This window comes from Natator depressus, chromosome 27 (genome assembly GCF_965152275.1).
Source record: "Natator depressus isolate rNatDep1 chromosome 27, rNatDep2.hap1, whole genome shotgun sequence".
NCBI lineage: Eukaryota > Metazoa > Chordata > Testudines > Cheloniidae > Natator > Natator depressus.
In genome coordinates, this window is record NC_134260.1 from 1,624,397 (window position 1) to 1,643,091 (window position 18,695).

The following is an 18,695-nucleotide window of genomic DNA, read 5'->3' on the forward strand; positions in this document are numbered from 1 at the left end:
GCTGGTGTCTTTCTCTGTGTGATTCATGAGTAGCTCTGGGAGCATTCATGCAATTTAGCTAGGTGTGGGGCTCCACATGCGGTTGTGCTGAGTAACAGCAGCACCTGCAGGGGATTGCTGCTTGTCACTAGCAAAGCATTGTGAGAGACAGCACAGGCTGGAGAGTTAAGGGGGCACAGCAGTCCCGCAGTCTCAGACTGCACTCCTGGGATCCCACCACACCGAACAGAGTTGTCCATAAAGACCAAGAAGTGAATTTCCTCCTTTAAAGCCAATACTGATACTACCATAATCCTGGAAAAGACCTTTGGAGTACATTGCCGATTAAATGGTAAGGATCAGAGTTGAAAAAGCTGCCCACTACAGGCAAAACAGGAGAATTATTTCTGGGATGATAAAATGGGACTGTGAAGATGTCTCTCCTTCAGGTACTTGTTCAAATGTTTCAGATAGAGCCCAGCTCTGTTTGCTCCACGTTACTGAGGCTAGACGTAAGTGACGTACAGCCTTTGATGAGACAGAAAGGGTTATTAACCGGTTCCATAATTGGTCTTCGAGACATACACGTGTTCATTCCACTTCAGGTGCGTGCACAGCCGGTGCACTGTTATTGGAGATTTCTCCCTCAGCATACCCATCAGGGTGGCGTATGTGTCATTTGGTGCTTCACATTGCTGCGCCTCCCACTCCCACCCTCCTCGTTTCTTCTTACTAGACAGACTTTGATATAGAGGGGAAGGAGGGTAGGTCCTGAAATGGACACATGCAACACCTCACAAAGAACAGTTACAGAACAGGTTAGGAACAGTTTGCACACATCCATTCCTCTTCAGGTGACTCACAAGCAAATGCAAGCACGTTGTTTGGAAAAGTTACATTGGCTATATTAAATCTTTCCTCGTCCTTATGAGCATGAGGCTTCAGGAAGGAAGTTGGCAAATATATTGCCTAATTGATGTGGAAGTGAGACACAACTTTGGTGAGAAACTTCAGATGAAGGAGCAGGTATAATTTGTCCTTGTAGAAGACTGTATACAGAGGACCAGACACTAAGGCTCATAATTAACCCACTCCCCTGCCCAAGGCGATTGCCACCAAAAAGGCTACCTTCATCGGGACATGGAGTAATGAGCAGGTGGATAACAGTTCAAAGGAAAGACCCATTAGCTTTGTCAATACCAGGTTTAAGTCCTAAGCGGGAAATAGGATCCTCTACCTGGGGATATAGAAGAAGAAGGTGTGGAGACAACTTTGAGGCAGGTAGAAACCTCCAAGAGTTCCAAAATGGCCACTGGTATGGTGCAGAGCTCAATTCCTTCCCGGACAGCCAAGACAGAGCTTCTGCTGGGTATCAGGGTGGTGACTATGTGACACAGTCGTGACACGTACAAGCCAACTTCCAACTCAGAGGATGAACTGGATTCATCCAACTAAAGAGGAGCTACTCCTGTCAGTGCCAGGAATTGGTGTCAGTAGTCTGGAGAAAAGGGCATTAGCGAGATCACTGCAGTTTGCCTCTCGACAGCAGTGTACAAGGAGGTGCTGCAGTGCCCACAGTATCGAGAGACTCCAAAGGTCGCATTCCACAACATATGTTTCAAATGGTACCGCCTCTTGCTACTGCTAAGCCAACGAAGACCGCACCAGTGACACAATCTATCCTCCTCCCCAGCACAATTGCTGGACTTTGGTGTCAGGGACCTTGATCTCCCAGATACCAAGTCCTTCGATGCCATCTTCTGGTGTGTCTTCCTCGGTACCGGAGAAAGACTGGCATCAAGAGTCTGCCAAAACAGGAGGAGCACTCTTAACTGAAGCGGATATGCTTGGTACACACTCCGAATGGGGAAGCTCTGAGTGTGGGTGCAGGGCTGCTTCCATCAGAAGGTGTTTTAGTGTGACCTCCCTTCCTTTTTAGTTCTGGGTTTAAAGTCCCTGTAGATCTGGCACCATCTCTATCATAAGCTTCTCCTAGGCACTTCAGGCACTTGAAGTGTAGGTCACTAACCAGCACTGGTTTCTTGCAGGCATCACAGGGCTTGAAGCCTGGGGACCGAGGCACACCCCCAACACCAAGTACCAGTACCCACACAGCAGGAATCAAAGAGTACCAAAAAAGTACACCAATAAAGGAAACCTAATGCTACATTATCCTAACAAAAACTATTAACGAGTATCAACTATATACAAATGCAAAATGAAGAAAATTTGCAGCAGCAGCACCATAGCATGCTACCGTCGCGGGCGGTAAGAAGGAACTGAAGGGGACTGGGTGGTGGCTCTACCCTTTATAACATAGTGCAGCAGCACAGAGCAGCAGATGGTGCAAGCACGGCCCTAATGGGTACTGCTGAGGGAAAAATCTCCAACAGTGCACTGGGCATGTACAAACCTGAAGTGGAATGGACACGTGCATTTGAAGAAGACTGGATTGTATCACTGATCTAAAGGAGATTCCATGAAAGGCATGAGATAGAAAAGAGGTCATAATGGTGCCTGCATCAGGAACCAATTTGTTTGGGGGTCTGCTATCAATAACCGAAGTCCCACATGCCTACACGAAACCAATTTATATGAAGCCACTTAGACCATGAGCTGTTGAGGTTGATTCTTAGACTTTACTGCCTGCCTGTACTCCACACCCAGGCTGTTTGCCCTCTCATCATACTGGCAGTTGCTGCAGGGAGGAAGCAGCAACAAGGCACAGCAATCCACCACAGCAGCTGGGGGTGACAGCCTGGTAGTTGCCCAGTCTTTTAGATTGTGGCTGGAATTCTTCATTTCTCTTACGATATCTTCCCATAACTGTGAGCAAGGATGTACAGCTAAAGTCAACATACCACTTCCAGATGCATTTACAACTTTAGAACAAGTTACCTGAAACTAATTGACTGCATCCTCACCTTTAACTGCCCTCCGGCCCGGATATAGTTGTATGCAGAGAAATTTTTCTGAAGATGTAGGGAGCGTAGTATCTGATCAGAACCTCCCTGGAGAAGCTGTCAAATAGTATTTTAAAAAAAGATCAATCAAAAAAACAAACACCATCCAGTATGTTCATAGTTGGTGTAACATCATAAGTTACTCATTTATTGCTACATTGAATAAATTCCTTCTTCCTCATGCATGGTTAGGCATGACCAAAACTTTCTATTTCCATTACTAATATGCAAACAGCCTTGGCACCTGAAGCCAGTAAGCATCATGCAGTGAATTTTCCAGTCACAGGGAAAGGCTGTGTAGGCATTGTGGCTATCATATACACAGTCTCCACCATTACAGAGCCAAAAACACCTTCCAGGTGGTTGCCTTTAAGGCTGTTAAAGCAACAATCTTGAAAAGAAGTCAAAACCTCTGCACAGGGGCATCATCATACAGATGTTTTCAGGCAACCATGCAGGACCAAACACATGTAATTTCCCCAATGGAAACATCTTCAAATTGCCACATGTTGGAAATAAAGTGCCGTATACACCATGGTGGCAAATATCAGAAACTGTGCTGAACAAAGTAAGGCAGGTATGTTGATCATTTTCTTCACAAAGAGGTATGATGAGGGGCATCTTCTTCCCCAGAAGAGCCTACACAGAGGCATCAGCCTACCACAAACAATACTGAAGGCACTTAAGTAAAAATATTAAGTTAAGATATGAATGTACCCAATGCCATGAAATTAGCTCAATCCAAATTACAGAAGCCTCATGAGAAAAGAGGACATTAGTTGTACTGCTAATGAAGTACTAATCCAAAGTCCAGGTATAGTACCATATGCTCAGAAGTACTACTAAGTTTACAAAATGTGTTAATAAATAGGAGGATGAGGAGGAATATTCCACCTTTCCATGGCCCCCTCTCCAAAATTAGGCATCTTCAGCCAACCTAGAAATGGTTGAAAAAACAGAAAACTGGCCCCGAGTGTGATAACACAAAGCACCCCTTTACAAAAAGCATGCAAGAGGGACTGTGTTAATTGCTTTGCCTCGCCTCTATGTCCCCTGAGCAGAGGAATGAGCCAACTAATTTCCATGTGTTTGAGTAGGCAAACACTAACCTGATAAAAAGAGTGAAAGCTTCGTTCTCCTGGCTGCTGCACAATCACTCGGGACTGGGGGGGGGGGGGGAGGGGAGAGATACAAAGACATATATTTTTAGACACTAGTAGTGTGCTTAAATATTTTACTTAAGTCTGCCAATGCAATAATTCACTATCATTACCAAAATTCTTCTTGCACTTTTTACCCTACAAATGTATTACTGATCACTACTAGCTGTGTATGACACAAGGCAGTCCCTGTCCCATGGAGTATACAGCCCAGTCATACACAGATTATTCAGTTATACAAACAATAGGATATTTTTAAAGATGACTCCCCCTGTGGTGACCATGGTAATTGCTTACATGCAAAACTCACATAAGAAACTATTTTGAGCATCTAATAGGAAATAGGGAACAGCACCACCTGATCACCAGCAAGTGCTCCAGGGTCCACAGTTAGGAAACTCTTGTGGTAAACTCTTCTGCTAACATACCAGAACAGAAAAGGAGTACTTGTGGCACCTTAGAGACTAACCCATTTATTTGAGCCTAAGCTTTCGTGAGCTACAGCTCAGTTCATCGGATGCATACCAGAACAGGTAAAGCAGTGGCAAGTTATGCTTCACTTTTAACCCATGACCAATGTTGGCAGGAGCAAGAGGCATTCAGATCTTCACTGAATCTTAGTCCCACAGTGTAAGATTTAGGGGAATTCTTGTTAACTACAGTGGAACTTCACATTCACAATAGTGACTCAGAACCATTGCCAACTACAGAATTTTGCAAAATAATGAGTAAGTTAAGCCAGGAGTCACTGATACCACATGACAAAACGTATAATTTGGCCTTGTCTACACTTACCGGGGGCTCGACGCACAGTGATCGATGCATCAGCATTTGATTTAGCGAGTCTAGTGAAGACCCGCTAAATCGACTGCAGATCACTCTCCCATCGACTCCTGTACTCCACCTAAATGAGAAGCGCAAGGGGAGTCGACAGGAGAGCATCTCCAGTCGACATCGCATAGTGTGGACCCCGTGGTAAGTAGATCTAAGTACGTCGACTTCAGCTACGTTATTCACGTAGCTGAAGTTGCGTAACTTAGATCCATCTCTCCCTGTAGTATAGACCAGGCCTTTGAATAGCATAATGTAGTTTTGTTTAAATCCTTAACTAGCTGGTGAAGCGCAGAATATTTTGTAACAATAATGTCTTAGTAATAAAAGCTCACTACAGAGCCATCTTTTGCTATTAAATCCTTGCTGAGAAGTAGAGTGAAACAACTAGGTTTCCTGTGAGAATTACCAGGTTAGTGGATTAGCAAAAAGTCAGTGAGAATTAGTGAGGTGGTTGTTGTAAATATGACGATTTGTATGATCATGCAAGGTTAGCTGACTTAAGATCAGACCTCTATATGCAGCAATGGAAAATCATTGCCTGCCCTCATCACCCAATTGGGCTAACATTAAAGCCTCAGAATTTTTTTTTTTTTTTTTTTTTTTTTAAAACAGAAACAGGAACTTAGCATAGTGCAGTCAAACACATTTTATAAAAAGCCTTATGAGTTCAAGCCATTGCAGTTGCAAACAATATTTTCCCTTAGTGTGTCACTAGGGTCAAAGCAGTACATATTAAACACTAAACACAACAAAATGTTTATTCTGGAACTAGGTTTCAGAGAAATAAAGACAGAAGTTTAAAAATGTTGCCAGATGCTGTCAAATCTGTACAGTCTAAAATGACATGAAAGATATTGTTTCCATCACTCTCCTGGAATATGTAATAAAAGTTAACAGATGATCATGTAAAGCTATGGCATCAGTTCAATGCAATATTTCTAAAACCACACCACCACTACTTGCAAACACACAGAAATCTTCATAACTTTTGCTTGACCAGTGAGACTTCAGTGCAAGAATGTCTGTGGGAAGCAATTTTACACATGGTAAATTAATATCAGATTTTACTCTGGGTACAAAGCACAGACAAAACATTCTGAAACCTTTCTATTTATCCCCCGAGTTCTATGATGGAATGAGCTCTGAAAACAATGGTTTCAAGGTGTTTGTGCTGCAACAAATTGGTTGCGGTGCTTTGACAGTTTCTTAATTTTAGCAACCATACCTTTATTGACTCTGGGGGGGAAAATTACGGTCTAGTTCTGAAGTGACAGTCATTCTATGATGGATATTCAATAAACTATTTGAAGTGAGTTCAGGAGACATTTAAAATGGCAAATACTATGTTTTACAAATAATCATACATGGGAAGACAGCCTAGCACGTTACAGTCAAACTCAGCTTACCTTTTCAAGCAAGTAGTTATTGATATGTCCACCTATCGGGTCTCCTTTGAAATCAAAGTTGATATCCATGTATTTTCCAAATCTGCTGGAGTTGTCGTTACGGTTGGTTTTGGCATTGCCAAAGGCCTCTAACACACAGTTGGATTTCAACAACATGTTCTTCACTCTAGTACAGATAAGCAGAAAAGGCAAGAGAACAGCACAAGTGTAGGTAGTGTGTTCCTAGATATCTAGTGCAATCTTTTTCCAGACATAAATCATGCTTTTCAGAGGGCTTTAGTAACAGCAGGGTTATATTCTACAAGAAGATTCAAATGTGTCCTGATTCATAGATTCCCAGGGAGCACTGTGATCATCTAGTCTGACCTCCCATATAACACAGGCCAGAAAACTTTTCCAAAATAATTCTTAAAGCAGATCTTTACAAAAAAAGATCCAATCTTGATTAAAAATTGTCAAGGATGGAGAACAGACCAGGACCCTTGATAAATTTTTTCCAATGGTTAATTACTTTCACCGTTAACAATTTACATCTTATTTCCACTCTGAATTTACCTAGCTTCAACTTCCAGCCATTGGATCTTGCTATACCTCTCTCTGATAGATTGAATAGCCCATTATTAAATATTTGTTCCCTAGGTAGATACTTACACACTGTAATCAAGTTGCCCCTTAGCCTTCTTTTTGTTAAGCTAAATAAATTCAAGAATCATAGAATAGAATATTAGGGTTGGAAGAGACCTCAGGAGGTCATCTACTCCAATCCCCTGCTCAAAGCACAATCAACACCAACTAAATCATCCCAGCTAAGGCTGTGTCGAGCCAGGCCTTAAAAAGCCCTAAGGAAGGAGATTCCACCACCTCCCTAAGTAACGCATTCCAGTGCTTCACCACCCTCCCAGTGAAACAGTGTTTTCTAATATCCAACCTAGAACTCCCCCACTGCAACTTGAGACCATTGCTTCTTGTTCTGTCATCTGCCACCACTGAGAACAGCCTAGCTCCATCCTCCTTGGAACCTTCAGGTAGTTGAAGGCTGCTATCAAATCCCCCCTCACTCTTCTCTTCTACAGACTAAATAACCCCAGTTCCCTTAGCCTCTCCTCGTAAGTCATGTGTCCCAGCCCCCTGATCGTTTTCGTTGTCCTCCGCTGGACTCTCTCCAGTTTGTCCACATCCCTTCTGTAGTGGGGGGACAAAAACTGGACACAATACTCCAGGTGTGGCCTCACCAGTGCCGAATAGAGGGGAATAATCACTTCCCTTGATCTGCTGGCAATGCTCCTACTAATACAGCCCAATATGCCGTTAGCCTTCTTGGCAACAAATGCACACTCCTGAGTCATATCCACCTTCTCGTCCACTGTAATCCCCAGGTCCTTTTCTGTAGAACTGCCTCTTAGCCAGTCGGTCCTCAGCCTGTAGTTGTGCATGGAATTCTTCCTTACTAAGTGCAGAACTCTGCACTTGTCCTTGATGAACCTCGTCAGATTTCTTTTGGCCCAATCCTCCAATTTCTCTGGACCCTATCCATACTCTCCAGCATATCTACCTCTTCCCCCAGCTTCGTGTCATCTGCAAACTTGCTGAGGGTGCAATCCATCCCATCATCCAGATCATTAATAAAGATGTTGAACAAAATCGGCCCCAGGACCAACCCCTGGGGCACTCTGCTTGATAGCAGCTGCCAACTAGACATCAAGCCGTTGATCACTAACCTTTGAGCCCGACAATCTAGCCAGCTTTCTATCCACCCTATAGTCCATTCATCCAATCCATACTTTTTTAACTTGCTGGCAAGAATACCGTGGAAGACCATATCAAAAGCTTTGCTAAAGTCAAATTACATCCACAGCTTTCCCCATATCCACAGAGCCAGTTATCTCATCATAGAAGACAATCAGGTTGGTCAGGCATGACTTGCCCTTGGTGAACCCATGTGGACTGTTCCTGATCACCTTCCTCTCCTCCACGTGCTTCAAAACGGATTCCCTGAGGACCTGCTCCAGGATTTTGCTGGGGAGTGAAGTGAGGCTGTAGTTCCCTGGGTTCTCTTTCTTCCCTTTTTAAAATATGGGCACTATATTTGCCTTTTTCCAATCATCCAGGACCTCCCCCAAACACCACAAATTTTCAAAGATAATGGCCAATGGCTTAGCAATCACATCAGCCAACTCCCTCAGTATCCTTGGATGCATTAGAGCTGGACCCATGGACTTGTGCATGGCCAGCTTTTCTGAACAGTCCTTTCACCACTGAGGGCTGATCACCTCCTCCCCATGCTGTGTTGCCCAGTGCAGCAGTCTGGGAGCTGACCTCGTCTGGGAAGACTGAGGCAAAGAAAAGCATTGAGTACTTCAGCTTTTTCCACATCATCTGCCACTTTGTTACCTCCGCATTCAGTAAGGGTCCCACACTTTCCCTGAACAACAACTTTTTGCTAGCATACCTGTAGAAATCCTTCTTGTCACCCTTCACATACCTTGCTAGCTGCAACTCCAATTGTGCCTTGGCTTTCCTGATTACACCCCTGCATGCTCTAGCAATATTTTTCTAGTCATCTGTCCAAATTTCTACTTCTCGTAAGCTTCCTTTTTTAATTTAAGCTTACCAAAGATTTCACTGTTAAGCCAAGCTGGTCGCCTGCCATATTTGCTATTCTTTCTGCACTTTGGGATGGTTTGTTCCTGAGCCCTCAATAAGGCTTCTTTAAAATACAGCCAGTTGTATTTTACAAAGAGCTCAATATATCTCTCTAAGGCAGGTTTTCTAACCCTTCAGTCATTCTTGTAACTCTTCTCTGAACCCTCTCCAATTTTTCCAACATCCTTGAATTGTGGACACCAGAACTGAACACAGTATTCCAGCAGTGGTCACATCAGCACCCAGTAAAATAACCTCTCCACTCCTACTTGAGATTTCCATATTTATGCACCCCAGGACTGTTATCTGTTTTGGCCACAGCATTACACTCAGATCTCATGTTCAGTTGATTATCCAGTATGACCCCGAAATCTTTTCCAGAGTCATTGCTTACCAGGGTAGAGTTCCCCATCCTGTAAGAATGGCCCAAATTCTTTGATCCTAGATGTATACATTTAAATTTAGCTGCATTCAAACACATTGTATTACATAACTTATTCCCTGTAACCAGGAATCTACTTTAGACAGATAATATGCATAGGTGGTACACTGGAAAATCAGCTGGGAACTTTTGCTAACAATCCCTAGACATGAATGGGAAGCTGGAGAGTGAGCATTTTCATTGGAAAGCCTTTGGCTGTAGAATTTACTTCCTTGGTTAGTCTGTCTAAATTTGAGTCTGCACCCCTGAAATACTCATCTAGTTTCTCTCTCAGTTTCTTGTACGGTGGGCAAGTTGTTCGAGAGTTAGTTCCAAGGTGGGAGTTTAATTTTCTTTGTCAGTATGCCATGTTCATTTATTTAAAGACTTTTATACTTTTACTCAGTATGCCTGATAGGCATGAACATGAAATGCTGGACTAAAATTAGAGTGTATTGCTTCTGTTCAACATCCCATTTGTCATGAATTGAATGTACAAGTACATTTAGTTCCACGAAGTCTGTCTGATACCTCAGCAGAAACTTAATTTCAGGGCATTGTTTACAATTTAGAAGTGCAAAGGCTTGAGTTATACTCCCAACACTTCTAGCCAATTATCTGTTAGCAATTTATCTATGTTTCAAAATTTTCCCTAAGTCCAAAACTTTACCTGCAGGAAAGGATGAATTGATATGAAAATTTCATGCAATTATAAAGTAGAAGAAAAGAAGATAGGTATATCAAGAGTGCCCAGTATCATGGTATCAGGATACAAAGCTATTTTCCCCCACAAGTTTCTGTAAAGCCCTTACCTTTCAACCTCTGCTCTCTGACTAGGATTGGTGATGGCTGCTATGTACTGCATAATGTATTTACTGGCCTCAGTTTTCCCAGCCCCACTCTCACCTGAGGACACAAACAGCAAAGTAGTACCATAAGCAAAGAAGAGATTTAAAAAAATCAAGATACTGTAAGTCATTGATCATTGCAATCATGTCATTCTGCTTTGATGGCTTCTCTATGTTTTCTTATTTATTTGAGATATGAAGTGTTTTTGATACCAATGTAACCTTGCCTGACTGCCATTACTATGCTAACTTAAACCAGTAACGAATAAAAGATTTCACAGGTTTGTAAGGCCAAGCAGGCAGAGGATCAGAAGGGATATTGTTAGAGGGAAAAGGTTGGCATGCAGTGGCTTGCTGGCAGCAATGCTGTGAACTGTAATACAAGAGACTACTGTTCAGCAGCTATCTTGGGTCTCTTGCTCCGCAGGCTGCTAGAGCATAGGGATACCATGGAAACTACGTGCCAGGATCTGAATGGCAATAGTTCCCTCTATGAGCATCTCCCCCACTGTTTAGAGTCATGGCAAGCAATTAGCTTTGGCCATCAAAACAGAAGACAAAACACTAACCGAAGTCATCTAAGGTGGAAGGGAGTCCTCAAAGAAAGGACAGGACTGAATGCTACAGGCTTTTTCCGGAAACCATTCTTCAACCAGACTGCGGGTGTTATAAGGAAGGGACTCATATTCAAGTTATCACCACACAACAACATTACTCCTGGGGGAATTCTGCGGCACTGTGCATGTGCAAAATTCACAGATTACTTTGCTTCCCCTGCATCCAGACCCTCACCCCTGCACCCAGATCAGCTCCGCTGAGACCCCCACACCCAGATCCCCCCTGTGGAGCCCTAAACCTTAACCTGAACCCCCCTGCAGAGTACATTGCCCCTGCACTCAGAACCCTCCCAACAAGCTCCTATGCATCCAGATCCCTCCTGCACTCGGACCCCACACTGAGCCGCTCACATCCAGATTGCTCCAGACACAACCCTCTCACCCCACACATGGATTCCCTCCACACTTGGATCCTGCCAGGCTGAGCCTGTCTGCCCACACCTGGTGCGCATGTGGGAGAGGGTCAGGGTCCTGGGGTGTTTCTGGGACAGACCCAGCCCTTGGGCTGTATCAGGGTCTGGTGCAGCCTCACCCCACCTCCAGGCAGCCAGTGGCCTGTTCTCCCCACTGCCATGCCAGAACCTCTACATACCATTCACTGACAAATAAAATTTGCAGAATTTTAAAATAGTGTGTGCAGAATTTTTCTTTTTGGCACAGAACTTTTAATTTTTTGGAGCAGAATTCCCTCATGGAGTATAATATGGATCAATAATTAGTTTAATCTACAAGTTCTTGAATTAGACAATTGTATTTGAATGACAGATGCAGGCTCATACGCAAATTAAAGTTTTGAACATAGTGAAATTCTCCCTTTAGCAAATGTAACAGACAAATTGTTCTGCTTCCTTCCTTGAGTTTCACAAGGAGGGTCAACTAGTCCTCAGGTAGTGAGGAGAGGCTTTTCCACCTTACCTGATATTACAATGCAGGTATCTTTTGATCGTCTCTTCATGGCCTTGTAAGCAGCGTCAGCAATTGCAAAGAGATGAGGGGGCCTCTCATATAACTCCCGTCCTTTGTACTGCTCAATCATGTCACGACCATAAATGTTCAAGTTTTTGTAAGGGTTCACAGAAACCACCACTTCACCAATAAATGTGTAGATCCGTCCCTTATCAAACCTGCCCAGAGAGAGCCGAAGGGGAAGGTTAGTCAAATATAAATCAGAATTTGTATTCTGCATCCAAGTTGTCCATTTGATTATACCAGTCATTTGATACAAATATTTTTCACTTTTTTACAATATAATAAAATACTACTAAGGAAAAGCTTTCTATTCAGCATACGTGGTACGTCAATGTGTCATTTTAAGTATTCAGGTAACAGGACTATGAATCAAGACTGATTTTGAATCAAATGCTACTTACAGAAATTACCACCACTGGTGTTTCACCTGAAAAATGTTTGATACAGATTTGCCTGCTGAGTATTACTGCAAAACTTTATGACAAGGTAGGTGAGGCAATATCTTTCACTGGACCCACTTCTGTTTGTGAAATGGACAAGCTTTCAAACTTAATAGGTGACCTGAAGAAGAGTTCTGTGAAGCTCAAAAGCTAGTCCCTTCTGCCAACAGAAGTGGGTCCAACAAAAGATATTACTTAACCTACCTTGTCTCTCTCATATTCTGGGACCAACGTGGTTACAGCAATACTGCAAACATAGGCTTAGGACCACAGATTACATTACAATGCATCCAATGAAGTGAGCTGTAGCTCACGAAAGCTTATGCTCAAATAAATTTGTTAGTCTCTAAGGTGCCATAAGTACTCCTTTTCTTTTTGCAAATACAGGCTAACACAGCTGCTACTCTGAAACCAAAGATTACACTTTGTTCCACATACATACCCAACCAGCCTTTCAACATGCATTTCAGACATTTCTATTACAGTTCGTGATCTACAAAGGCACAGAATTTGCTGTAGACATTATTTTACTCAGGCTGGAGTAAATTTTAAATCACTGCTTGAATTCAATAGGGCAAAGATGTATTAAAAAACACTGGAGTTTCTAATCCACCTGCCTCAATAAACCAGATTTAGGAGGAGAGGTTTGCTTTCAGATGTTAAGTTCTGAGGATCTTAGACACTGCATGGCCCAGCAAGATGCACAGAAATCTGGGAGCCAGAACTAGAGCTCTGGTGACATTTACAGGGGGGAAAGTTGTAAGACAGTGAATTAACCTACAATTCAGGGGGGAAAAATCCAACTTTCAACCCTAGTGATTGTTTCCATTCAAAAGGAGCTCTTCACAGTAAGGAGCCCAGAGTGGAACTACAGCCCCAATGTTTAAGTGAAGTTTGAAAACTATCGAGTCCCAGACGAGTATACAAAAGGAGATAGCTACGACTAACATTAACCAATCAACCCTCAGCGTCACCAGTCCTCCTTGTGGAGAGATGAATAAAAGTAGTCTGGAGTTTCTACACAGCCATTTTTAAGAAGGGGGTCTCAACCTTTTTCTTTCTGAGCCCCCCCCCAACACACTCTAACAACTCCATGGCCCACCTGTGTCACAACAACTGGTTTTCCGCATATAAAAGGGGTAGAAAGCAGGGCAATTGTGCCTGGGGCCCATGCCATAGGGGCCCCTGCAAAGCTACATTGCTCAGGCTTCGGCTGTAGCCCCGGGTAGCGGGGGTCAGAGCCCCAGACTGCAGCCCCGTGCAGTGGGGCTTTGGCTTTCTGCCCTGGCCCCAGGAAGTCTAATGCTGGCTGCTTGGAGGACTCCCTGAAACCTGCCCCCAGCCCCTGATGGAGAACCACTGCATTGTGTAGCAGTATGCAATTTGTATTATGACTAACATTAGATGGCATCATAACACTTTTATAAGAAGCAAAGCAAGAGATTTCACGATTGTCCATTAACTAAAGCACAGCTCTGAGATTTCCCTCTTAAAATGCATTGTCATATCTTTACCACAAAGCAGAAATCTGACTGTTTTTCCACTGCTTATGAATGGAATATAGTAGCTATTACAGTGCACACACTGCGTCAGTCCTTGAGCTGGAGTCTTGGTGGGTTTACAGTCTTCAATTTTGCTGCACATCCATTAAAGTATGTGATTCAGCAGATTGGTTTCTAAAAAGCTCAGCTTGCATCACTAAATGTATGGTCTTGGTCATGCCAGAACAACTGAGTTAGAATCACAGAATCATAGAATATCAGGGTTGGAAGGGACCTCAGGAGGTCATTAGTCCAACCCCCTGCTCAAAGCAGGACCAATCCCCAACTAAATCAACCCAGCCAGGGCTTTGTCAAGCCTGACCTTAAAAACTTCAAAGGAACAAGATTCCACCACCTCCCTATGTAACCCATTCCAGTGCTTCACCACCCTCCTAGTGAAATAGTTTTTCCTAATATCCACCCTAGACCTCCCCCACTGCAACTTGAGACCATTACTCCTCGTTCTGTCATCTGCTACCACGGAGAACAGTCTAGATCCATCCTCTTTGGAACCCCTTTTCAGGTAGTTGAAAGCAGCTATCAAATGCCCCCTCACTCTTCTCTTCTGCAGATTAAATAATCCCAGTTCCCTCAGCCTCTCCCCATAAGTCATGTTATCCAGCCCCCTAATCATTTTTGTTGCCCTCCGCTGGACTCTTTCCAATTTTTCCACATCCTTCTTGTAGTGTGGAGCCCAAAACTGGACACAGTACTCCAGATGAGGCCTCACCAATGTCGAACAGAGGGGAATGATCACGTCCCTCGATCTGCTGGCAATGCTCCCACTTATACAGCCCAAAATGCCGTCAGCCTTCTTGGCAACAAGGGCACACTGTTGACGCATATCCAGCTTCTGGTCCACTGTAACCCCTAGGTCCTTTTCTGCAGAATTGCTGCCTAGCCGCTCGGTCCCTAGTGTGTAGTAGTGCATGGGATTCTTCCGTCGTAAGTGCAGGACTCTGCACTTGTCCTTGTTGAACCTCATCGGATTTCTTTTAGCCCAATTCTCTAATTTGTCTAGGTCCCTCTGTATCCTATCCCTACCCTCCACATATCTACCACTCCTCCCAGTTTAGTGTCATCTGCAAACTTGCTGAGGGTGCAGTCCACGCTATCCCCCAGATCATTAATGAAAATATTGAACAAAAACGGCCCCAGGGCTGACCCCTGAAGATGGTTGAACATGTTCCCAATCAGTATCCTCCTCATTAGGGAGCTGAAAATCCAAAGCAATGTTTTTCAGCTCATACCTACATTTAATTTTTTTTTCTTTGGTGGAGGAACAGAGAGAACTTTGAAGGCAACTCAAAATTAAGGATTTTCTTGAAAAATGAATACTTTTAAATTAGCAGTAAGACGGAAATATATTGGCTTCCACACAATTATTGTGACAGAAACAACTGATTACACACAAAAAAGAAACTTGGAGGGCAGCTATGATACTAAACAACAGTTTCAAGTGTGGTATAAAATATAGGGGCCCATCACCAACTCTTAAAATGCCAATTTACCTGCAAAGAACCAAGAAGGAAGCATCGCTTCTCCCCACCCCCCACGGTAATTGTAATCGGACTCAATCCTGGCGGTTTCCAATTCCTAACTTTACTTTGTACAAATACATGAAGTTTGGAGGGATGATTTTGGGCAGAAACCCAAACACTTTTGAAGCTAATAATTGTCAGCAGGGGTGTTTCAGATTTGTTTTATCAAAACTTCCAGTTGAAAAGCAAGCTTCTGAAGCAGATCAGTAGATTTTGTTTAGAAGGGGGACAGAGACATTAAAATGTCAAGGAATGTAACTTAAACTCTCTGTCCAGCTACTGAAAGTTACATAATTCATAACTTGAAGATGAGGTCAAAGTATTGGGTGTTGTGGAGATAAAAAAACTCAGGACGTTGGTCAACAGGGATGGCTCTTTTGCTTTTGAAAAGACCCTGGTAGTTCTTCCCGGAATCTTATGGCTGCCCCTCTCAGAGCATGTGCACACGGGCTAAGTTAAAGAATCTTCTAGCATTTTTTTTTCCATTCAATAGTTCCTTCCATACTTACACAGTCGTGACTTTTTGGAAGCAGGGAATCCATGGGAAGCAGAGTATATTCTCTATTACCCTGCTGATCTTTTCTGGGAGGTATACCAACTGGATCCGTGTCTTTCTAGAGCCATTACTCTGGGATTTTGCAGCAGTTCCTTTCTCTCATCCTCACTCTCCCAAAATAATTTGATTTCCTTCTTCACAGCAGTTGAGGATTTTGTACTTTGCCCGGTGTCTACGAAGCCCAGAGGCAGTGGCAGATTAATGCACGGCACCATGGGGCCACAGCTAATTTGGGGGTCCCAGAAGCACTGGAATCTGTGTAGAATTACGGAGGGCCATTAGCACCAGAACTGTGGCCCCAACCCTGCTCCTCCTCTTTCCCCTGGGGCCCCACCCCCTGCTCCTCCTTCCCTGCCCCCCCGAGGCCCCACCCTATCCCCACTGTGGGGGGGCCCAGGCCCCCAGGCTCCCTGAGCGGCTCTTAGGGGTCTCGGGGAAGAGAGCAGGAGCAGGACCCTGTGGTGGGTGAGGCCTAAGGCCCACCTTAGCCTCCCCACACTGGGAAGAGGCTGGTACCACCAGCAGGGGCTGCACTTTACAGGAGAGAAGATGATCATCTTATCAGCTTCCCTGCCGCCACCGCTCCGCACCTGCCCGAGGCCGAGGGGGGGCGGCATGCAGAGTCACAATGCCCCCTTCCCTCCCCAATTTCTCAGGATGCCTCCGCTGCAGATGCCCAGCAGTGAGGAGACAGCACTCCTTCAGCAGCAGCACTCTCCCTGTGTCCCTGCAGCCCAGGGGAGGAAGGAAGCAGCTGGCGACCAGCTGAACTCCTTCCCCCACCACATGGGGCTGCTTCGTCTTCCCCGCTGTTGGAGTCCCAGTGCTGCTGCCTGCTTTGCATACCATCCCTCCGGGGGAGTCAGGGAGCGGAGGCAGAGGCAATGCATGGGACTCCAGCAGCAGGGAAGGCGAAAAAGCAGCTTGATATGGCAGAGGAGCAGCTCAGCCAGCAGCCAGTGCCTAGCACAATGGGGTCCTGGTCCACGACTGAGATACCAGGGGCTATGATAATACAGACAGCCGCCCAGCTGCTTCCTCCCTCCCCAGACTGCACAGACAGACACGGTGGGAGCACCGTTGCCAAGGGGAGTGCTGTCTCCTCACTACTAGGTGTCTGCAACAGAAATGTCCTGAAAATTGGGGGGAGGGCATGTGACCCACCAGAACCTCTCATTTGTGTCCCCCACTAGCCACAGCTACATATCACCTCTGACAACGCCCATGTTAAAAAGTGGGCAGGCATGGCCCTCCTAGTTTTAAAACTGCGGGGGCATGCCCCCCACCAATTCTGGGGCCCCTAGGCCCGCTGGGTGTAGGGGGCCCAAATGTTCTTTGTGCCCAGGACCCCAATAAATCTTCATCCGCCTCTGCCTAGAGGTATTCTCCATGTGCTCCAGTGAAGGGGCAGAAAATCAAAACAGTCAGCTACAAGGGAGCAGCTTGGTACAGGCAGATGACAGCCAACAATCTACTGATCTGCTTCAGAAGCCTCCCTCTCAGCTGGAAATTTAAACAGATCTGAAACACCCCTGCTGATAAAGCAGTTGTCAATTTTTAAATTGTTAACATTGTAATACTTTCTCATAAAACAAATTCACACATTTATTATTTCCCAGGTGCTCCCAGGACTGGAAAAGCTCCCAGGGTACTGGATCAGATAGGTGGGGGTGGCACAGGAGGTGGACCTCCCTCAGGGCTCTAACAAGGAAATGCATGTCTCACCATAACAGATTTTACTTTAAGGGTATCTGAATTCATGGACCATGGATGTTTCTGTCCAAAGTTTAAGTTCTTAATACTTGTGTTAAAATTATATTAAGTACTGCACATAGTTGTGTTTAGATGTTCCTAAACTATGAGCTTCCCTTCCGCACCCCTCCTTGTTGATAAAGCTTCTTTTCAGACGACAGTGGAGTACTGCACTGCTGCAGGCCAAGAACAGCTATGGCTGTTTTTCTAGCTGCATTTCTTTGGTTGTGACTCTTCTTGGGTAAAGAAAAATAAGAACTTATGAAAGAGTAAAAAGTAGCCTAATGACTGCAGTCCAAACTGGAAGGTTCAAGCAACATGAGATTCCCTAATCCACTTTACTGCAAGGTTGCACAAAATACAGGTTCCAGATCCATTCAAAACTTTATTACAAAGCTCGCAATGGGAAAGATACTCTGCCAACTGGATGCACGTCAACACGTACATTATCTTAAATAATTCAATGCTGTATGTATAACACAGTAGTGGATTTTTCATTATTAAAAGCCAGCAGAATGGCATTTTTGTGAAGACAAACCACCGTCCATACTGCATATAATGACACTCCCACAGGCATACCTTTTCCTGTAGATTTATATTACTTCCAGTAACAATAAGCTCCATTCTCACCTAAAAGATGTAGCATTTTTCTGCAGAGGTTATGTTTCCCATAAAGATTAACTGCATCTATTATCTGCTTCACTATTTTCTAGGTCTAATATCCTGGGACCAACACAACTACAAGTACACTGCATATTTCCTGGGTTCTCAGTTTGCTACTTTGAGGTTTAAGATCCAGTAGCTATTAAGGGAAGTCATAATATTTAACTCTTGTGTAAATATTTTGCATAAGGATCAGGAATGCTGGGTCTGTTTTTTAAATTAAATTTTTATACCATTAAGAATTTGTACAAAGTAACAAAAAGAAAGATAGGAAGTGAATACAAACAGGTAAGCCAGAAAAACACTACCTAAATGGACAGAAACAAAAGTGTAGGAGAGAAGAGTGACAGGGAGGGGGGAGA

General features: G+C 44.1%; 1 protein-coding gene across 2 annotated transcripts in view; it reads right to left on the bottom strand.

Moving 5' to 3' along the window:
- Positions 1-18,695, bottom strand: part of MYO1D (myosin ID) — a 339,856-nt gene that overhangs the window by 234,410 nt on the left and 86,751 nt on the right. For both annotated transcript variants that reach the window (XM_074940974.1, XM_074940975.1), the window contains exons 2-6: positions 11,787-11,995; positions 10,219-10,312; positions 6,343-6,508; positions 4,052-4,105; positions 2,904-2,999 (exon numbers count right to left, since the gene is read on the bottom strand). In XM_074940974.1, the coding sequence (XP_074797075.1) occupies positions 2,904-2,999; positions 4,052-4,105; positions 6,343-6,508; positions 10,219-10,312; positions 11,787-11,995 (619 nt within the window). The remainder of the gene's footprint in view (positions 1-2,903; positions 3,000-4,051; positions 4,106-6,342; positions 6,509-10,218; positions 10,313-11,786; positions 11,996-18,695) is intronic.